This window comes from Dromiciops gliroides, chromosome 6 (assembly GCF_019393635.1).
Source record: "Dromiciops gliroides isolate mDroGli1 chromosome 6, mDroGli1.pri, whole genome shotgun sequence".
Taxonomy (NCBI): domain Eukaryota; kingdom Metazoa; phylum Chordata; class Mammalia; order Microbiotheria; family Microbiotheriidae; genus Dromiciops; species Dromiciops gliroides.
In genome coordinates this window covers 151,643,098-151,666,862 of record NC_057866.1, presented here as the reverse complement: position 1 = coordinate 151,666,862, position 23,765 = coordinate 151,643,098, and the positions used below count along the sequence as shown (strand labels likewise).

The window sequence follows — 23,765 nt, the reverse complement described above, 5'->3', positions numbered from 1 at the left end:
AGTAGCTGTGTGACCCTGGGCAAGTCACTTAACTCTTTATGCCTAACTTTCCTTATTTGTAAAATGAGGGTAAAAATTGTACGGCCCTTCTGGGGTTATTGTGAGAATCAAATGAAATAATCATCATTAAAGGGCTTAGTGCAGTGCCTGGCACATAGTAAGTGTTGTATAAATGTTGTTGTTGGTAGTAGTAGAAGTAGTAGTAGTAAAGGAGGGTTTGAACCACATGATCTATATGAGAAAGATCTTCCCAACATTCAGAGCTATCTAAAAATGTGATGGGCTGCCTCAAGTAATGGGTTCCTCTTTCCTGGTGACCTTAAAGCAGAAACTAAAAGATCACATTTTAAGAATAATAAAGAGGAAATTCTTGTCCTTGGGAGGGGTTAACTCCATGAGGTCCATTCCAATTCTGACATTCACCGTGGCTTGCTGAATAGTCTATTGGACCTGGGATCTGAAAGATCAGGGTTTGAATCCTGCCTGTGGTACTTAGTTGGATTAACCCCTATTGGAAACTCAGTTTCCTCATCTGTGAAATGGAGCTGATAAAACCTGTGGTTCGGAGCTCAGCTGGTTAGTGCAAGACCTAAAAGAAATAATTTCTGTAAAGACTTTTGCGTTTCTGCAAATTTTTAAAAAGTGTAAAAGCTATATGAAGTCATTTGTTATCATTTAGATGGTCCCTTGCAGCTCTAAATAATCTGAGGCTATTGAACTCACCTTCTTAGTATCCAGGTGGTTAAGGCTATAATAATACCCCAAAGGATAATTGGCCAGAAGCAGATCTGAGCATTCCAGGATGATCCCCTGGGCTTGCTCCAGTCTCCTTCCTTCTCTCCTCCCCTTCACACCTCTCTGACATGTTTTATTTGATTTTTGTCTAGCTCCTCAGAAGCTAATTGAGTGATAAGTGCAAAGTGGGGTGATGATAATGTAACTTCTGCTCCGGAATCCCGAACCACAGGTAACAGCAGCCAATCTTGGCACCAATTTCAGAGATTGTTGATAGAGGGAGTTAGAGGGCTTGGAAATCCTTGCCACTTTTTAATGTTTCTTTCCATGTGAACATTTTTATTCAAATCAAAGCTAATTTTGAAAATCTGATTATAGCTCTCTTCACTCCCACCTTCCCACAATAGACCTAGTAGCTGTGGGCAAGTCAGTCCCCTCTTGGAAACTCGTTCTTTTCATCTGTGAAATGGGGTTGGTAATACTTGTAGTTTTAATCTCACAGGATAATTGCAAAACACAAAAGAATACAATGGGAATAGAGAATTCCAAACACCCTCCACTAAGGAAAGTCTTTAACTGCCTGGTGAGTTGACTTGCTTAAGATCATAAAATTTTATGACAGGCAAAATTTGAACCCAGGTCTTTCTCAGACACTTACTAGCTATGTGATCCTAGGCAAGTCACTTAACCCTTTTTGGCCTCAGTTTCTTCATCTGTAAACTGAGCTGAAGAAATAAACGGTAAATCACTCCAGTAACTTTGCCAAGAAAAGTCACAATCCCTTTAGGAATAAGAAAGGTGCTGCAGAAAGTTTCTCTCTGTTGTCTCTGTCTCTGTCTCTGTCTCTCTGTCTCTCTTCCCCTCCTCCCCCAACAAGAGAGAGTTGGTTGTGTTGCCAAGCAACCTAAAGTTTTCTTTTTTTAAGGGAGTAAAAAGGTGTTGGGGAGGGTGCCACGCTGAGAATTCCATATATTTTGGTCACTAATGTAGCTTGGTTTTCCCTTCAACTCTTGTCTACTTCACATAAGAGGGGTGTGGGTGTGTGCGCGCCTGCGTGCGTATTGGGGAAGGGGGGGTGACGGTCCCAGATAAAAATTAAGTAGATGTTTCCTGTTTCGTGTTTCATTTTCTTTCCCTTTGAAGAACCCTGGGGCCTCCCCGAGACTTGCTCTCCACCTCTGGGAGGGTCTGTGTGTTTTTCCTCCTCCTGGATTGGCTCCTGAGGCCTTTTAAGTAAGGGCTTTGTTCTCTGGAAAGCGCAGGTCAGTTGTGCTACATGCTGCTACTGTTTGGGAAAAGGGGAAAAAAAAAGAGCTGAGTAATGCTGGAGTCTTCTCATGTGGCTGATGCAAACCTGGAGAATTTGCATCATCATTTAGTTCGTGTGACAGGAGCTTAAATACAAGCGCAAGAGGAAGCTGAGCTAGTTTCTAATGATAGGCGGCAGCAGCAGCAGCAGCAGCAGCAGCAGCAGTAGGGGCAGAGCCCAATGTTCGGGCAGCAATGAGAAGGCACAGGTGTTCTTGAGGAGTAATTAGAGAGGCTGGAAGAGTAAAACTCACCTTTGAGGTCCATAACTGTGAACACTAGAGCAGCGTGACAGGAAACAAGGAAACAGTTCGAACTCAGGGATCAGGCAGAGCAGACCTTGTTTTAGAAAGTTTTTCTCGTCCTCCTCCTCCTCTTCTTCCTTCTCCTTCTCTCCTTTTCTGTACTTTTTGCTGTTTTATTTCTGTTTCTCCCCTTGAGTTTGGCAGAATTTCACTATGGTCAGGAAGCCTGTGATGTCCGCCATCTCCAATGGAGGCTACCTCCAAGGAGAAACCCATGGCCAGTTGCCCTCCGCAGATGGCAAAGAGCCCCCGGGGCAGGAAAGGGTGATGCTGAAGAAAAAGATCACGCTGCTGAGGGGCATTTCCATCATCATTGGCACCATCATCGGAGCTGGCATCTTCATCTCCCCCAAAGGAGTTCTCCAAAATACGGGCACAGTGGGCATGTCTCTGATCGTCTGGACCGTCTGTGGGCTCCTATCCCTGTTTGGTGAGTTCGTTTAAAAGTGGAGCCCCTGAGGGTATGTAAGTGGGAGGGTGCTGCTGGGCTTGTAGCCTGGCCTGCTGATTGGGGAGGCTTCTGCTGGTAGAATTAGAGTAGGTGAGTAGTAATGTGGAGAAATTATTCAAGTCATCTAGGAGTTCCTGGATGACTTGAAGAGTCCCCTCTTTCCTTCCCCCCCCCTCTTGGATTTTCCTTTCCTGATGAAGAGAAAATATTTCTATTTCTTTTCTTCATAGCGATGGAAATAAGCACTCATTTTTATTGCCTATAAAAAGGCAAGCACTGGACATTTGTGCTTGTCTGGGCAATGCTAGAGCTGAGACCCTGAAGCCTCTGTGAAATGTAAAACCTGGTTGGTCTAGTTAGACTCTGCTGAATTGTCCAATAGGAGTTTTCCTGATTTTTTATCCTGAAAGAAATAGTAAGGCAGTGCTTTTCTTTAAAACACATACACATGCATACACACGTGTGTGTGTGTATGCACGAATGCACCGTTCCCCCCCACACACACATACACCTTCGTGGGCCTGACATTTCTTTGTGAACCACTGATCTGTAGAAAGATATAGTAGGGCATGCTATGTAACAGGTCTGCCCTTGCATGAGCAGAGGTTATAATTAGTATACTATAACTTTTCTTCTTATCCAACCTCCCCCCAACTCCAATTATCTGTGGCCTAAATATTGAGCTAGGTTAGGTGGGAGTCTAAGTGGTTTATCCAGGATCATTTTCTTCCCCTCTGCCCATCTGTTGTCCCAAAGAGTTTGGTGACAAGATGCTCTCAGCGAAACTCAGTGAACCTGTCTGTTCAAGGTCCCATTAAGTGTCAAATGCATGCAATGTCATGTTCAGTACATGAAGCATCACCAGTTAATGGTCTGACAAGGAACAGAAAGCTAAATCTGTCCTTTTAAAGAAAGGTAAGTCCTAAGTGTGGTAAAGAATCAAGTAGAGTACATTTTGATTCTAGAGTGATGCAGAAGAAAGAGCGCTGGAAGTGGAGTCAGAGAGCATGGGTTTGAATTCTGATTCTGCCACTTTTTATCTATGTGACCTTGGGTAAGTCACTTATCTTCCTTTGAGCCTCAGTTTCCTAGTCTGTAAAATGAAGGAGTTGGATTAGATAATCTCTAAATTCCCTTCAGCTCTGACTCTATGATTCTGTGAATGGCCTGACCTTCACATTAAAACCAATTAACTGATCCAAGAATATGCACTAAATCACTTTTTTGGGGGTTTTGCTGACCCATTTTCTGGACTCTGAAATATATCATTCCATTAATTTTTCTATTCAACTTCAGAACTCAAAAGTTCCATTATAAGGATATTTATATGGACACGAAAACCAGTTGACTGGATCCATACCTCTACCATTAAACAAAGGAGTGGAGTATTCTAGGGCAAATTTGTAAGAGTTATATATATATACACACATATACATATATGTATGTATATACACGTATATATGTGTATACACACATATATACGTGTATATTTTCTTCCTTCTTTCTTTCTTTCTTTCTTTCTTTCTTTCTTTCTTTCTTTCTTTCTTTCTTTCTTTCTTTCTTTCTACAACTGTGACTTCTTCAGTCTAGGCTATTTCTGCTGTGGAAGCTCTTTCTAGCAACTCATGTTAGCCATTTATAATCTTATAGGTTTGTCTGGGATGCTAAAGGTTAAGTGACAAGGTCACAAAGGCCACATATTAGAGGCAGAACTTTACTATGGGTCTCTTAGGCTTCAAGGCCAGTTCTCTCTCTACCTACTACTACAGCCTGCCTGTCTTAGCGGTTATTATAACATCATTTTCACTGACATAATTGTAGTCTATCTTTGTGGATTACCAGGATAGATTTGAATTTATATGATTCTGATGATTTTTTTGCTAAAGAGTATAGAGTCTTTGGGATAGTATACTGTATCAAAACGATTCCATGATGTGTCTTTCTTTATTGATTGTAAGATTGAGAACTAATAGCAATCGCAGAAAACTAATTTTATGGATAAGAACATGGCTATCCAGATTTAATAGGACTAGCCCAGGATTACAGGCTAACTAGAAGGGCAGATATATGAACCTAGCCCCTCAAACTCCCTATTTCATGCTCTTTTCTTTTCTTTTCTTTTTTTATGCAGGGCAATGAGGATTAAGTGACTTGCCCAGGGTCACACAGCTAGTAAGTGTCAAGTGTCTGAGGTAGGATTTGAACTCAAGTCCTCCTAAATCCAGGGCCAGTGGTTTATCTACTGTCCCATCTAGCTGTTCCCTCATGCTCTTTTCACTATATAACACAATTCCTCTGAATACAGAGAAATGTAACCATTACATTTCTTAATTGTACACTGTGAATTATAACCTTGGTACAACATCTACTATAGTCGATATAAACGAAGATCACTAATGAAAGAGACAACTATCTTGTTTTCTGCATCAAAAAATGCTTTTGCATATATAATTCCATTAATTATGTTTATGTATAGAGGAGATATTAAGGATGAATAAACATCGATTGTGAAATATCTATTAAGAACTGAAGAGCTCCAAACTTACAATTGCATTACTGTATCTGAGTTCGAATCCCAGTTTGCCATTTATTACCAATGTGACCTCAGGCAAATCTCAACCTCTCTAGGACTCAGTTTGCTCTTCTGTAAAATGATAGGTTTTACTCTAGATGACCTTCGGGTTCTAGAGCTGTGGTCTTATGATCTTGTATGTCAGGAGCTGTCAAGGTGCTGAGCATACAAAGGCAAAAATCAGCCTTTTCGTTCAAGTAAGCCTGCATTCTATTGAGGAAGGCCTCATATGCATATATATCAATATAATATATGCAAAATGAATATGAAATAATTATGTATAAAATTAAATATAGCATACATATGTATACATATACATGTCCACACATATTACACATATAATGCACCTGTATATGTAGACAATGTATATATAAATATGTAGAATACATACATACATAAGATACAATGTGTATGTGTGTACAATATATATTTTATTTATTATATATGATATAATAGAATGTGCATAACATGACACATACATATATATTTCTGTACCTGTTAAATATTATGTCTATTTATATTTATAATAGAATTGCGCTGGAGATAACTCATACCTAGCCAGTTGTTAAATTTTCATTGTGAGCATTTACACTTTTAAAATCAGCAAATGCTATGAATCAAGCCTTGATGTATTGTTTTGTTGCTTGTCTAGACTGGAGAAAATGTTTTTAAATTAACCTTTATTTTTTGGTGGGACGAGGGTTAAGTGACTTGCCTACGGTCACACAGCTAGTAAGTGTCAAGTATCTGAGGCTGGATCTGAATCCAGGTCTTCCTTAATCCAGGGCATGTGCTTATCCACTGCAACACCTAGCTGCCCCAGATTAAACTTTAATAAAGATTATACTTTTTCTTTTTAGAGAGAGCCAGTTGTTAAATGTTTATCAGGGTACTTGTATTTGCATGTGCACACACATATGTGCGTGTGTGTATGTGTGTGTTCCCATATACACAGAGGGAATGTGTTCACCTGGATAGTGTGCTGAGCTTAATGTTAGAAAGACCTGGGCTCCTTCACTGTATTACTCTTCAAGCATGCAAGCATCAGCACATGGCAATAGGCGGATTGCTATCTCTATGTATTTGGTGATCTTGATCTTATGAGCTGGAGGAGTTTTCTCCAGATGTCCAGAAGCATAGCCCAGGTTCAGTCTCTTAACTTGGATGAATCCTTGAGGTGGCTATGTAAAATAGTCAACACTAATGGGTCTTTGGCATTTTTTTTTAGAAACAGTGTGGAAAAGTTGATAGACTATGGGACTAACAGTCAGATAGACTTTTGTTTAAACTTGTATTTAAATCACTCTCTTTTTGGGACAAAAAACATATCTGGACAAACTTGGTTAAGTCATTTAATATCTTTACTGTGTGTGGGGCAACTTCCCAGGTTCTACCTATTAAGTAAGTCATAGATTGGTACATGTGGGTGAAGACAGTAGGAATTCCCTAAGATTTGATAAATCATAGATCCTTAATGCAATAATACACACACATCTATACATACATATATATGTTTGTAAATTTGAATATATCTAATTATCATTTGTACATACATGTATATGCATTCTAAGCTTGTTCTGTTCAATTTTACCATGAAAATATGTCTATAAGTAGGTATTTCAATTCAGTCCAATTACAGAAGCATTTATTAAGTGGCTACTTTTACCAGATACTATGGTAGGCTCTGGGAAATAAAAAGAAGGAAACTCAATCAGTCCCTTCCTTCTGGGAGCTCCCATTCCGGGGAGGTATGCTGGGGTGGGGTTAAACACATACACTGATAAATGTGATACAGTTTAACTCCCTGAAAGAGATAACAAACTTGGCTGAGATTGACATCCTCATGAATCACTTTAAGATAGCAAGGCACTATTATTCCTGTTTTATAAAGGAAGAAACTGAGGAATTTAATGAACATTTCTTGAACTGAATCACATCTTAAGCAGAAGAGGTCCACCAAGAAAACTCTGCTCTTGGCATATAGCTTTGGTTCCAATTTAACTTGTGTTCTCTGAGTGCTAGGTGTGCGTTCTGACTTGAATCAACTTATCTCTGTTTGCCTACCATATATCTCTGTATTACTAGGAGTTTGACGGGAGTGCCACTTCAACAGGAAACTGAACAAAATAAAAAAAAAACAAAAAAGGAAAAAACCCTTTACTTGCCCCCAAATGCTCCAAAGCTCTGGAACTGGGCTTATGGGAGGCCAAAGCTTTAGCTCAGGACCTTTTAAAGGTCTAGTGTCAATAGATGGATTACACATCTTCTTCTGAACTTCCCACATCTGGACTCTGACAGTTGGGAAACCTGAGACCTCTGACTGCAAAAGCCCTTCCTTCAGAGCTTACCAGGTTAAACCTGGGGGCAATCATCTTGGTGTGCTAACAGAATAGGTTTAGCTACTTATTGATTCCTCTGGCAGCAGGCAGGTCTCCTGCTGGCCCTTAACAATAGAAATGCTAACCGCATCTCCAGGATATCACCAATAGCATGAATACCTTTCAACTGTACCTGGGTTACAACTCTTTACATTTAGTTTGCTCATCTATTTCTGTCATACTAGAGATGCAATAAATGGGATTCTCAAATCCTCTGAATAGCCAAAAGATACTCATGTCGGACAGTTCCTAATGGTGATTCTCCGGCACCATAAAGACCTCTACTGTGCCTTTAGCTTTTAACATATTGTGGAGGGTCATATGATGTTTACTCTAGAACTAAGCAAATAATTTCCTTTTGAATTATATTAGCAAAATAATGGGAGTATTGTTTCATATTAGTTTACCCAAGCTAGAGGAACATGAATTAAGGCAGGACATATTTTTGTATGCCCTTTCAACTTTCCCAGAAAGAGGTATCAATCCAAAAGATTTGGCCTAGCTATAATTCAGAGAAATCTTGTTAGTGATTTAGTTATGTGATTTACAAATTGTGTCTTTCGAGTTTAAAATTGTCAAAAGGTAGAATTTTGGGACTCTCTTAAAAAAAGAAAAGCTATCAAGTGTTCTTTATAACTCGTTGACACGGGAAGGTGATGATTCAAAACAATCTCAAAGGAGGAATGGGGTCAACTGCAAGTAATTTATCATCCAAGGTTATGTATGTCTGCAGACAGGTTAAATTATGATGCCTTTTGAAGGAAAAAAAATATTAATACTAATAATATACTCTATATTTCAGGTTCAAGTCTGCCAAAAACAATTTTATTTAATATATCAATTTATAACCAAATCATTTTTAACTTTTTATAATTGGAGAAACTGAGACAGGCAGAGATTAAGTGATTTACCAGGAGTCACAGAGCCAAGAAGGTTGAGACAGGATTTGAACTTTGTTTTTTCTGACTATAGGCATAGCACTGTATCTACTTTACCATCTAGCTGTCTCCATGAGAGGAACTAATGGGCTTTGAATAAGATGATTTATTTTCCCATTTAAAAAGATAATATGGCTAACAACTGATATGTATTTGGTGTATCCCAAAACTTCAGTAAAGTTTTAAGCTTCAATAGCTTAACATTTAAAATTTAAATGCTAAGGATATGTAAATTTTGGAAGCTTGAAACTGCACTAAGATTTTTAATATTCTTATATTAAATCATACAAAATTCTTTATAGACATTAGCCTATTGTAAGGAAACATTTCTTCAGAAAGGTAACTTGACTTAGTAATTCACATAGTAAGTCCTAGTGGTTATATTTGAACTCAGGGCTACTCTGAGTCCATATCCAGTCCAAAAAGTAGAGGTATTTTCAAGGGTTTCCTTTACCTAAAGATTCTGCTCTGGGGCCACCTGAATACTTTTATAGTTTTTCAAACTATAATTCTTTTTTTTTTTTTTCATGAATATTCTTTCACAGGGGCTTTGTCTTATGCTGAATTGGGGACATGTATAAAGAAATCCGGAGGTCACTACACTTATATCTTGGAAGTATTTGGCCCATTACCAGCTTTTGTCCGAGTCTGGGTGGAGCTACTCATAATACGGTGAGCACACTGGTTTGCTTTACTTATCTTCAGGCATTCATCTGTGGTGTACTTCTGAATCACCTGGATTATTTCCAACTAATAAAGGAGTTTGTGGCACATGCGTTTTAAACAGGAAGTATGGAGGATACAAACCTGAGTGAAGTTTGGCCTCTGAAACTTACTCGTTTTGTGATCCTGGCCAAGTCCCTCAATCTTAAAGAGCCTTAGACAACTCTAAAACAGCAGTCAAAACTTATCTGTGGAAGCAGCTGGCCCACCAAGGCTTTCATTCATTAACAAAATCTTGTGTATGGACCCTCCCTCACTTAAAGAAAAAAAAATCACACATGTTTAAGACTTAAAAAATGAAAGAAAGTATGTGTAGCATTTATTTATACTTGAAACTTGATATTTGCTTTCTGAATTTTAACAGACAACAAACATTAAGTGCCTGATATATTCCAGACAATCTGATAAAGACATTTCTATTTTATTTGCTGCTATTCTAAACACGGTAAAGCATCACAAGCACCCAGTGTTTCACAAGTTTTCAATGATTTAGTTTGCAATTGTAGCAAATACATTTGGTTTTTAAAGCTACAGAGCATGAAATTCCCCTTTGTAATAGCAAAACAATGCCTTGAGTATGGATTATTCCCACCCTGCCCAGACAAGAGTGCAACGTTAGCATGACTTGAAACTTTCATTGACTCCAAATTACACAACTAAGCCCATATAACTTTACGCCATTCTAGTGGTTAAGAAGCTTTTGTGTCCTTCCCAGCTAGCTTGGTGTGTCACTGGGTCCCCTTAGGTGCTGCGTGAGTAGTTTGCTTATTTGTAGTGACTCACTTCCTCCCATAAAGAATCTAAGAAGCTCCAGTTATGTAATCAGCCTTTAGTTGTATTGTTGTTGAGATTGATCTTCCTGACTTCTTGGTTGGAAATGCAGACCAATAATGCTAAGTCACTCTGAATTGCATTGAAAACATACACCCAAACCCACCCACCAAATAATTAACCTTTTACATCTTTCTCATAACTAAAAAATAGTCTTCATCATCTTAAACTTCACAATTTCAAAATCTAACCAGGATTTTCCAATTCCAAAGTCTTCCACAATAGCTAGGAGAAACATGCACTGAGTGTCTAATTTATCAGAAATGTACTGCTGAGTTCCCATGGAATCTTTTCTTTCTCCCACAGCTCAGAGGCAAATGATTTACTGTTAGAGAATGGACTTGGCACCAGGGATGATGATTTCCATGGTCAAAAGAATCTCTTTCAACAAAAGTTACAAAAGAGTAGTGCCTTCTTAGTGGAGTTTGTTTCCATTTCAAATGCTTTTACATTATTTCAACTTTGTCATAGTGTAATCACAATGAGGAAATACTTCCTTTACTCCCTCTAAAGGTCTGCTCAGGTCTTTTTCCCAGACTGGAATCTTTGATGCACTTTCTCCTGACTCTCCACTCTGCTCTAACTGAATCCTACCCATTGTTTAAAAACTAACTCTGTCAATCTATCAATATTTATTAAGTGATTATTATTTGTCAGGCACTGTGCTTAGCCCTGGGTTCACAAAAAGGAACGGAAGACAATCCCTGCCCTCAAGGAATTTACAGTCATATAGGGGAGACCCTTACAAACTAATACATACCAATGAAAGTCTTTTTTTTTTTTTTTTTTTGGTGAGGCAATTGGGGTTAAGTGACTTGGACTTGCCTAGGGTCACATAGCTAGTAAGTGTTAAGTGTCTGAGGCTGGATTTGAACTCAGGTCCTCCTGACTCCAGGGCCAGTGCTCTATCCACTGCACCACCTAGCTGCCCCCAAAGAAAGTCTTTTGAAGGAAAAAAAATAACAGGATAAATAGTAAATAAAGAGGATGAAAGTCTTTGGAATTAAAAGTTGTGGTAGGCTTCATGTAGTAGGTGGGGTCTGTAGTCAGAGAGGAGGGAATGGGGGACAGCCAGAGGGAAGATCGAAGAGGTGGTGTGTTTTGTTCTTGGAACAGCCAGGAGGCCATTGTCACTATGTGTCAGGGAGTATAGGAAAAGTAGGAAGGGGCTACGTTATAATAAACTTTGAATACCAGGCAGAAAACTTTGTATTTTTTCTTAGAGGCAATAGGAAAGCTCGGAATTTATTGAGTAGGGAGTGACATGATCGGACCCACCTCAGAGAATTATCAAATTCTAGAGCTATGAAGGGAACATAGGATGGTAAATTTGAGCTTACAGTGACCTTAGAAGGTGACATATTAGAGCACTGGGCTTGGAGTCAGGAAGACCTGAGTTTAAATCCTGCCTTAGACACTATGGGACCTTAACCTCTTTGTATCTCAGTTTCCTCATCTATTAACCGAATATGATAATATAATAGATGTGACATGACATGATGTAATAACATAATATAATACAACATAACAATATAATACAGGGCATAGCATACCATACCATATCAAATCAATAGTACCCACTTCACAGGATTGTTGTGAGGATCAAGTGAGTTATCACATGTAAAGCACTTGGTTAACCTTAAAGTGCTTTATAAATGTTATTATCATTGCTATTGTAATATTATTTAATTTGATCCTCACAGTAACCCAGCAAGGTAGGTACTATTATTATCTCCATTTTATGGTAGAGGAAACTGAAGCAAATATAGGTTAAGTGACTTGCTCAGGGTCTCACAGCTAGTAAGTGTCTGAGGCCTGATTTGAACTCAGGTCTTTTCTGATTTCAGGCCTATCTATTGCACCACCTAGTTGTGATTGGTCCTGTGTATTCTCCTATGCCTCTAGTTTGGTTTTAATTCTGCCTTGAGTTTGGGTTTCTTCTTATCCCTTCTCTCTAACTTAATTGCAAATTCCTGGTAGTTGAAAACATCCCTTTTCCCTTCATAGCACAGTGCCTTGAAAGAGGTGTCCAATCTCTATTTTTTAATGGATTTTGATCTTTAAGAATTTCAGCTCTAATATTTTGAATCCAGGAGACTTAGGCTTTCATATGAATGTTGGACTTATGTAGAGTTATAGGCTATACTTGAAATGTCAGATTATCTCTTCCTCCCCCTTATGGTAGGAAGACACTATTAATTTGAAATGTCTGCGCTCTTGGAAATCAGGGGAAAAGGTTAGACATTTTGATGACTTTTTCAGTGATAATCATTGTGAGACTCCGGAATCTGTTACCAAGGGAGGCTGTTTAATCATCTCAAGGGATTTTAAAGAAGATAGTTGATGAGTATCTTCCTGGAGTAGTTCCGTGTAACGTGGTAGATAGATGGATCATAGGGCTGGGCTGCTTTTTGGCTGACTGCCTCCTAGACCTGTCTAGGTTGGGGGGGGAATGAGAGTAGTGCCCATTTCTACATTCTTACTCCCCTGTTCAGCTGGAAACCCATCCTTTCTTTCCCAAATTTCATACTTATAAAGCCATGAGGTAGACATTAATAGCATTGTGAAGATACATTAGACTGCTGTTTTTGTGTGTCCAGAAAGCAGTAGACATTTGGTAATTAAAGTCAGCGTCTTGGAGCCTCTGTGATGTGTGTGTGTGTGTGTGTGTGTGTGTGTGTGTGTGTGTGTGTGTGTGTGAGCAGAAGGATCATCCTCCAGTATTCCTTCCTTCATCCATTGAAACAGACTGATTGAACTGTTAGTATCAGATGGTAGAGGCATCACCATAGAATGAAAAAGAGAATTGGGTTTACAGTCACAAAATCTGGATTTAAACCCACCACTGTGGCCATTATTATTATGGTTACTATCTGTTTGACATTGGATAAGTCACTTACTGAGTCTGTAAAGGATGGGGGTAGATTAGATTGCTTGCGAGGTAATTGACAGGTACGAATCCAGGATTCTACCATCCTTTTCCTCCTCTTTCTGCCCAATTACCTGGGGACTATTGTGTGCTGGCCTAATGCTCATTGACATTTCAGCCAAGCACTGTAACACTAGTGCCAAGGAGAGGGAGTAGTGAGTGACTCGCACAAATACACATATGTATGTATATTGTGTCCTATAAGTATTTGGGAATCCATTAAAATAAAATTTCTTTCCTAGAACCCTAGTGTTACAAAAATAGATTAGATTAGGTCTGACAGACTCTGTTAAGTCTTTGGGGAATAAAATCTGGTTGTAAGGTAGATGCAGGAAGAATCGACAGACTTGGATTGATTTGAGAGGTCCTGAGATGTCTATAACTTTTCCACTCACTAACCTATCTTACTATCTGATTTCACTGGAATTGGGGCGGAATGTGGAAACCATCTAGCCCAACTTGCTTGTTATGCAGATAAGAAATCTGAGGCCACAAGAGCCTTAGGTCACCACAAATAGGAAGTAGCAAACTGGGGTTCTACCCCAGGTCTTCAGGCCTCAACCTTTAACCACTCCTCTGTGCCAGACTATCATGATTGTTGGTTATCCTTAAAATGCAAATAGGTTACAAAAGCTGGCCTTTAATATCTGGTTATATTGCTTAGTCATTCAACCTTCTGACTCTTCCTGACTGGATGTTCCCTGGGCTTTCTTTGGCAAAGATACTGGAATGGTTTGTCATTTCCTTCTCCAGTGGAAGGAAAACAGAGGTTAAGTAGTCACTTAAGTAGTGCCCAGGGTCATACATCTAGTGAGTGTCTGAGGCTGGATTTGAACTCAGGTCTTCCTGACTCCAGACCCAGTGCTCTATCCACTGAGCCACCTAGCTGCCTCCTCTTATTGTATTAGAACCTTCTAAATAATAGCATAAATTAGTTGACATGCCAAACTGTTTCCTGGAATCATAGTAGGGTGTAGCAGAAGTAAGACAAGGAATAAATACGTTTACTTATTAGGAGGATAATCAGAAAGGAGATGGATAGATTTTGTAGTGCCTCTCTTGGACCTCTCAGAGGTAACTGTTTGAGAGAGGCACCAAAATGGGGGAAAGATGCTGAAAGGGGAAGGTTGAATGTTAGTACTGTGGGGGAGGAGAAGGAGGTAAATTTCACCTACTTCACATTTCTGCTCATGTGTGTATGTATTTGCAAGTACGTAAAACACTTTAATATAATATAATATAATATAATATAAATGTACATATTCACATTTATGCATGGGCATGTGTACATGCAGGCAGCTAGGTAGTCTACCAGACAGAGCAATGGACTTGGAGCCAGGAAGACCTGAATTCTATTCCAGTTGTAGACACTTATATGCTCTGTGACCCTGGGCAAGTCACTGAAGCAACACTGTCTACCTCAGTTTTCTCATATGTGAAATGGGAATAATAATAGCACCTACATTCCAGGGTGGTTGTAAGGATAAAATGAAATTGTTGTAAAGCTCTTTGAAAATCTTAAAAAATGTTATAAAATGATAGATATAATTATTATTACTAAGTACTGTGATACACATACAACATATTCACATACACATGTGTGTTGTTTACAAATAGATCTCTAAATACAGACATACACATGCATACTCTGTGATTTGATCTTAGGAAAACCTTTATGACAATTAGAACTGTACAAAAGTTGAATGGGCCACTGTGGGCAGTGATGGGTTTCCTCTCCTTGATGTTTTCAAGCATGGATGAATACCTGATGGGTGTTTTAGTAGTAGGCAGGTAGGTGGCTGAGGGGATAGAAAGCAGGGCCTGGAATCTAGAGGACTTGGGTTCAAATCTAGCCTCAGACACTTCCTAGCCAGGCAAGACACTTAACTCTGTTTGCCTCAGTTCCTTCATCAGAGCTGGAGAAGGAATTGGCAAGCCACTACAGTGTGTTGGCCAAGAAAACTCCAAATGGGGTTATAATAAGTTGGAAATGACTCAACAACAATAATGGCTTAGGGACTTCTTTTACATGTGGGTTAGACTATATGGCCACTAAAATCCCCTTTAACTCTCAAATTTTGTGATTTTTGTCAGGACCACAAGCTGGTCCCTAATTCTTTCTAAACCTCAATTTCTTCATCTGTAAGATGGGGACAGTAATGCTTCACAGTTTTCATGTGAGGATGAAATGGCATAACTTGGAAAAGTCTTTTGCAAACCTTAAACAGTCACAGAAATGCCAGCTCCCATTATTACCATGATTTTATGAGGTACAACAAAGATTTCCAACATAAAAAGAAACAAGTGTTTCCTATCTTAATGAATGGTGAATCAAAGCAACACAACTTAAATGCAAATACTCTCTGCCCTTTCCTATTGTGACCGTTTTCTCTATGTTATCTAGCCCTGCTGCCACTGCTGTGATATCCTTGGCATTTGGACGCTATATCCTGGAACCATTTTTTATTCAGTGTGAAATCCCAGAACTTTCAATCAAGCTAATTACAGCCGTGGGCATCAGTAAGTATCACAGGCATTAGCATGAATGGTGCATAAAGTAATAGTAGAAGTCATTAGCTTAACCCATGTTCAGTATCTTTTCACCATAGACCTCTACTCACACAAGTCTCTTCCTTTCATACTGGTTCTATCAGATTTGTTAAGAAGAAAAGTTGAAATTAGAGGCAGTATGAAGTAATGGAGAGGGAACTAGACTTGGGAGTCAGGACTGGGTTCAAATTCAACCTCAGATACAACACTTAGTAGTTGTTTGATCTTTGATAGGAGGGTTGGACTCTATAGTCTCTCAGGTCCCTTCTAGCTCTGAATCAATGAGCTCATGAAATGCCAGGCATTGCTAGGATTTGTTGCTAGTTACCTACTTTCCTCTGTTGCATTTGATAGGAAATATGGTGGATAATGGGCAGCTAGGTGGTGCAATGGATAGAGTGGAAGGCATGGAGTCAGGAAGACTCATCTTCATAAGTTCAAATCTGGCCTCAGACAGACACTTACTAGCTGTGTCACCCTGGGCAAATCACTTAACTTTGTTTGCCTCAGTTTCCTCATCTGTAAAATGAGTTGGGAAAGGAACTGGTCAACCACTCCAGTTTCTTTGTCAAGAAAACCTCAAGGGGGGAAGCTAGGTGGTGCAGTGGATAAAGCATAGGCCTTGGATTCAGGAGGACTTGAGTTCAAATCTGGCCTCAGACACTTGACACTAGTTGTGTGACCCTGGGCAAGTCACTTAACCCTTATTGCCCCTCAATTTAAAAAAAACCCTCAAATAGGGTCATGAAAAGTCATACATGGCTGAAGAACAACAAACAATAAGATGGGACATTTATTTTTAAATTTGGTGAATGATAAGGGGAAAAAAACCTACATTTGAAAGCAGGGAGGGGTCAGGGTTAAGTGACCTGCCCATTGTCACACAGTAAGTGTCACGTATCTGAGGCTGGATTTAAACTCAGGTCCTCCTAACTCCAGGACCAGTGCTCTATCCACTATGACACCTAGCTGCCCCCTGGGTAATTGTCTTGTTGAAGAGAACACCTGGGAGCTTCCAGATGAAGATGTGTGGATTTCATGGTGTTAATAGTAGAGATTCAGTAGATGGGGTTATGGGTCATATTGGATTCACCAAGTGAGAACTTACAGAAGTACATAGGTAAGGTTGGGCAAGAATGGTTGGATTGTGGTCTGTACTGTTGTCAGGAGAATCAGAATCTGGGATGTCATAATTACACTGGAGAATCTGAATATTAATAGTAGAGAATGAAGAATCCAGCTATGTGAAACAGGGATGCATTTCTGTGCTGTTCTTCTGCTTGCTTTTCTCTCTCCTCTGTGCCCTGATTTGTCCATACTCCATGTCACTAATGACCTTCTTCCTCACCTTTGCCTTACAAAATCCTCTTCCTTCAAGAAGCATTTATTTCCTTCAACATGCAGCTCAAGTATCATTTTCTACATCATGGATCCTTAGCCTTTTGTTGGCAGTTTGGTGAAGCCTAAGGACCCCTTCTAAGGATACGATTTTTTTTTTGGTGGGGCAATGAGGGTTAAGTGACTTGCCCAGGGTCACACAGCTAGTAAGTGTCAAGTGTCTGAGGCTGGATTTGAACTCAGGTCCTCCTGAATCTACGACCTGTGCTTTATCCACTGTACCACCTAGCTGCCCCCAGGATACTATTTTTAAAAACATGAAATGAAATGTTTAGGATTACAAACAAAATCATTTATATTTAAGTAAGGTTAACATAATGCTTAAAAGAAAAAGAGAGACTCCCAATATCTCTTCATGTACTCTTATGGGGTCTATGGACCAGATTAAGAACTCCTGATTTACATAAAGCCATTACTTATTCCTCAGAACTGCCAGCTTTCTCTCACCCCCAACTTCTTGTTCAGTGGGTTTTGAATCATATCTGACTCTTTGTGACCTTATTTTCTTGGTAAAGATACTAGAGCTATTTGCATTTTCCTTCTCCTGCTCATTTTATAGATGAGGAAACTGAGGCCAACAGAGTTAAGTGACTTGGCCAAGGTCACACAGCTAGTAAGCTTTTGAAGGCAGATTTGAACTCAGGAAGAAGAGTCTTCCTGACTGCAGGTCCAGCACTCTTTCCACTGTGCCAAGTAGCTGCCCCAAACTACCTCATGATATTTAATTAGTTTGTATTCATCCTTTTATATTAATTTTTACATTTACTTTTGTATGTATTTTTTGTCTTTCCCATTAGAGTGTAAATTCCTTCAGAGTAGGAATTATTTGATACTTTGTACTTGTATCTCCAGTGCCTAATACAGCACGTGTGTGTGTACACACACACACACACACACACACATACATACGTACATGCTTAATAAATACTTATAGATTGATTGGTGAAAATAACCAAACAAAAAAAAATTCCCCAAATAAAACAATCTCAGTATATATAAATATACTGAGAAGACGACAAAGCATAAAAAATCCCCTCCACTCCCCAACCCCAACCCCAGCCCTAACCCAACTAGGAAAATGTTTTGTGGCCACTTACCGTATGATTGTTTCAGTCGTCACTCTTTCCAAGTTCCCTGTTTATTACTGTAGACATGTGGTGACGTTTTTGAATGCCCATAATTTTCTATATATGAAACATACTTGGGAAGTACCTTGTGCAAACAGGCTTGTGGAACAGACTTTCTTTGGTTGCTTCTCATGGAGCTTCATAGTAATAAGAACTTTAATGGTTTAGGGAGTTTGTTCCTCACCACATTGCCTGTGCATGGTTGTGGGTAAACAGATGTTTTGGATTCAGAGTTGGTAGGAAAATCGTCTTTGGAGGGATGAGTGCCACTACATCCTCTACTTAGTCACCATCCTGGAAGTTAGTGTGGTGTAGTTATTGCCATAGACTGCCTTGCTAAATCATCCAGGGCCTTATGTTCAAAGACCACAATAGGAAATTGCATAGTTTTCGTTGACTTGGATGGAAGAGAGCGTAGTACTCCTGGAGACATTAGAGCAGAGCTTCATAATTTTTTCTGTGCTATGGATCCCTTTGACAGCTGGGTGAAACTCATTAACCCTTTCTTAGAATAACTTTTATAAATGCACAAATAAAATATGCTTGATTGCGAAGGAAGCCAATTATGTCGAAATACAGGAAATTTTTGTTTTATTCCATAAATTAAAAAAAAACCCGCACAGTTATCAAAATATTTAAAAAAAAACATTCATGGAACCCAGGATAAGAACCCTTGCAGTCTTGAAGGTTATATAAGGAGGAACCACTAACAATTAGTAATAGGGTCACGAAATGCCCTAGGTAGGAAATGGTACCTGAAGTCTATGATCTAGAAAGGGTGTATTTGAGACAGGGTTAATGCTCCTCCATGCAAGTAGAGATGGACTATCCTACAAGGAGATCTGCAAGCTTGCAGCACTTGAGTCTGTGAACTCAGGTCAGCAATAATTTAATAAGCACCTATTATATGTCAAGCACTGTGCCAAGTTCTGGGGGTACAGAGAAAGGCTAAAAATACTTGTCCCTGTCCTCAGGAGGCTCACGTTCTAAAGCAGAAGACAATATGCAAACAAATATTTACAGATAGATACAGAGTGAGTGGAAGAGAATCTTGAGAGAAGGTAATAGCAGTGGGGGGACCTGGAATCTCTTACAGAAGGTGAGAGTCATACTGAGTCTCAAAGGAAGCCAGGGGATCTCAGAGGCAAGGTGAAGAGGGAGAACATTCTAATCAAGGGAGGGAGGGAGGGACAGTGACTAGTCATAGAGTTGGGGGTGGGGGGGGAGGGGAAGCATTCAGCAATGGCCCCTGCTGAATAGGAGCTAGAAACAGGAGGCTTAAATTAGGCTCTATCTAGATGAGTACCACCAGTCCAGAAATAATTGTGGTGTTGGTTCTGGAATTGGAAATGGAAAGGGTCTGGATAATTGATTTAATTTTTTGGAAAATCTAAGTGGTTTCTTTCCCATCTATTCCAAAGACCTCTTCAAGTAGATCTCCTTGTTAAAAATAGGAAGCCAGAATAAAGTTGAGTTGGACACACTGGGCAACAAATCAGAATTTCACTGAAGGAATGAACAGTGAGGTATTAGTTCAAGGAGGTGGAGTTGCTCTGAAACAATGATACTCTCAGGAGGGAGGTAGATAAAACCTTGTAGAGAGCATGAACTTGGATAAAGCTAGAGATTTTTGTTTTGGTTTGGATAGAGATATTATTGGTATTGACTTAAAACACAGGTTCACAAATTCTAGTGTTCCTTCTACAAACTTGAGAATGCAAGGGAAATTTTAACCGAATTGGAAGGAAAACAAAACCAAACCAACCCAAACCTGGTATCAGATGGTTCTTTTAAAACGTGATCTGTAGGGAAAAGCGAGCACATATCTTAAGAGGAAAATTTATGCCTAAGGCTGGAAGAGTTGAATGAAAAGGATCATGGTACCTGAAGGTAAATACCTTTTTGACTGCAGGTTTTAGTTGGAAGATCATTCATTCTTCTAAGGTAGTGTGGGTGATTTCATGCCTGCTGGGGGCACAAGGTTGTTGAGATACAGAAAATAGAGAAAAAAATGCTTCCTAGTGAGCCCATGGGAATTAAGGCCATGGGGGGAGTTTCTAGAATACTCATAGGAAGAGGGTAAAGGAATGGAGAACTGGCCCTTATAATGCTAACAGCTTCCAGAAATGAAACGGGGGAGGGGGGAACCTAGTCTTGCCAGCTCTTGCTTTAGAAAATGTCACTACATCCCAAGCAGAACTCAGCCAAGATTAAAGGCTCCTGCTTCCCTGAAAACCTGCTTATTCTATAGAAAGGAATCACCTCTGAGAAGGATGGTGTTGGGGGTGAGGCTGACAAGATACATTAGCCCTGGATTGGGAACCTACATCAGGCCCCTTTCCAGGCTTATTCTAGAAATGATTTCTTTGGATGTTCTATAGGTGTGCATTCTGGGGGCTCTCTCTTAGTATGCTGTGTGTGGATGATTTCTTCCCCCTTTCCCTTTCCCCCCTTCCTTGGCTTAAACTTGGGGGAAACCAGTGACTTTTTTTTTTTTTGGTGAGGCAATTGGGGTTAAGTGACTTGCCCAGGGTCATACAGCTAGTGTCAAATGTCTGAGTCCAGATTTGAACTCAGGTCCTCCTGAATCCAAGGCCGGTGCTCTATCCACTGCACCACCTAGCTGCCCCGAAACCAGTGATTTCTAATCTCATACCTCACTGTTGTTATTAGTAAATATATGAAGGAGGCAATTTAACATTTAGAATCACATGATATATATTACTTTTATTTTTTAATTGAACTACTTAAACTGGGTCTTTTTGAAGTATAAAGTGACCTTCCTTAGTAGCATTAAGTAATAGATAAGGTGGGACAGCTAGGTGGCACAATGTTTAGAGAATGGGCCCCGGAGTCAGTAGGACCTGAATTCAAATCCAGCCTCAGACATTTGACACTTACTGGCTGTGTGATCCTGGGCAAGTCACTGGGTTAACCCCAATGGCCTTGCCAGAAAAAAAAAAAAAGTAATTGTGAAGGGAAATAAATTAAAAACTACTCTGGGACAGTAACAACAATTATTAGAGTCCTTGGCATCACAGGGTCTTTTGTGTTGAAAGGGAAGTCATCTAGCCTAACCTATCTGTACTCAAGCAGGAATCCCTTGTTTCTTGATAAGGGCTCATCTAAGCTCTGATTGAAGACTTCTAATGATAGGGAATTCATCTTCCTCTTTTGGCTGCCCTTCCTTTATGTGGGAGTTCTCATTGGAACAAAGCTTTTCTTTAGGTCCAAGTGAAATCTAACACCCTTCTAGTTCTTCTATATGAGACCAGACAAGTCTAATCTCCTTCCACATGACAGCTCTCTAAATATTTGAGTTGTATTGGCAAAGACTTCTTTTTCTTAAAACTAAACATCCTCATTTCCATCAAAGATGACACGAAAACCATGATTTCTGGTAACTACAACATACTGGTTACATTTCGGGAAATAGCTAGTGGCATTGTTAATAGAGTGTTAGGTCTGAAATCTGGAAGACCTGATTTCAAATCTGCCCCCTGAGGCCAGTACTTGAATACCTACTAGCTGTGTGACCTGAGCAAGTCACTTAACTGTGGATTGCTTCAGTTTCCTTATCTGTAAAATTACTATACCATCTACCTTCCAGGGTTGTTGCGAGGGTCAAATAAGATAAGACTTGTAAAAAGTACTCTGCACAGCCTACATGTAGTTGACACCATATAAATGTTGATTTCTTTCCTTTCCCTTCTCTGCACTTGCACTAGTTTGGCACTAACACCTAAGATGTGTTATTCAGGACTGGGAATAATAATAGAAATATTTTTTTCCTACTGCATTCTGTTTCTACCTGCCCTTTTCTCATGTTAACTAAATTGTGTTGGAAACCCACTATTTACTGAATTGCTATGGAAGCAGAAAACAATCCCACTAAAGCTGCCATATCCTTCAGGAGAATGTTACATAGTACATAGGGTCAATGTTGCATAAAAGCCAAGATCAAAATGAAGATTTGCAGAGGTGTGGTCGGCTTGTGTTTGCTATAGAAGCTACATCTATGTTTATTAACTATTTCTTTATGGTTGCTCATAAGCTACACAGAAATTAAATTCATTTCAGTGAAGAAAAAAAAAAGATCTATTAAGGGACTAGTTTGACCAGGATATGGTCCTAGGCCCTGGGAAAGATACCAACTTTAGATAAAACCCAATTCCTTCCCTCATAGAGCTTGAAGTCTAATAGAGAGCTAAGATACACGCACAGAGAGAAACAAAACAAAACAAAACGTCAGAAGGTTCAAAGTGGAGGAGAAGTTGTTCTAAACCGGTAGAACTGGAGAAGTGATAAAAGATTGGATTTGAATTTAGTTGGCGTGACAGGGAACGGTGGGCATTGCAGGCATCCATGGCAAACCCAGATTGACAATAAGCAACCAAAAGTGTGGTGGATTTTTTTAGTTTATATTTTGGAGGATCATCATGAAGAACAAAACTTTTAAGCAAAGTTCCAAGCACACACATGATACTTGTAAACCCAGGGGACAGACTTGGGCCCAGCATAGAAAGAACATTTTTCCCCCGATCCAAATCCTACTCACTCATCATAGATGGCTGCTGAACTCAGCAGCATCCTGGGAAATGACCTGTGTTTTCTATATTAGTTCTCACCATTTCCCCATATTTGTTATCATGCCTTTATCACTTGAAGTAAGGAGATAACTGAATAGCATATGAGAAAACCAAAGCTGGGTCAGTCTTAATTTTCACTTCAGCAAAGGTTAACTTCTTTCAAGCCTGGCCACAATCAAAACATAGTAGCCATCATACATAAAATCAGAAATTATTACAGCGAAGAAAGATCACTGTGAACTGGCTCTCTTACCTCATCCATGACTCATTAAATTAGAGCCATGTCTGAATTGGCTTATTTGGGTTTTTACCATGTTTGCAGCTAGAGAAAAAGGCAATCCGTGACTCAGATAAATCTCTGTTGCTCTAAATCAGCATCTATGGCTGTATCATTCCTAGGACTCAATCTGACTACAAAGATGCCTGATAAAATAGCAGTTATATCCACTGGAGGCACTCCATTGGGCCTGTGGGCTGCCTTCCTTCCTACTTGTTAAGTTATGAGCTACATATTCTATACAGGCTTTTTCAAACTAAAGTTTTGTATAGCTAATAGTGAGGAAGAGATGGGGGGAGGAGAGACAGAAACAAAGACAGAGAAGTACAGATAAACCAATACTTTTATTATTAATTAAATTTAAAATTATTCATTTAATAATTAATATTATTCATTATCATCAAAGAATTAAAAATCTTTTGAAATGAACCAGCTTTTACCTTGTGAATCCTTCCTTATTTATTTCCCAGGAAGAAGAGAGGACCAATTCATGGAATTGTGGGATCCTACTTTTTTTTACTAGAAAGCTAAAAAGCAAACAAACAAAAACAACCTAAAGCCAATCCCAGACACACAGAAATAACTTTTTTTCCTCTTTTAGTCAGCAACATGGGCTTGCCTTCTATTTAGGAAGAACTAAGTCTCTTCCCTTGA

The 23,765-nt window shown here is 39.4% G+C and overlaps 1 protein-coding gene across 1 annotated transcript in view; it reads left to right on the top strand.

The window, feature by feature from the left end:
- The first annotated feature begins 2,028 nt into the window (after nt 1–2,028).
- Nucleotides 2,029–23,765, top strand: part of SLC7A11 (solute carrier family 7 member 11) — a 106,547-nt gene continuing 84,810 nt past the window's right edge. The window contains exons 1-3 of the mRNA XM_043969716.1: nt 2,029–2,778; nt 9,233–9,359; nt 15,575–15,690. Of these exons, the coding sequence (XP_043825651.1) occupies nt 2,502–2,778; nt 9,233–9,359; nt 15,575–15,690 (520 nt within the window). The 5' untranslated portion in view covers nt 2,029–2,501. The remainder of the gene's footprint in view (nt 2,779–9,232; nt 9,360–15,574; nt 15,691–23,765) is intronic.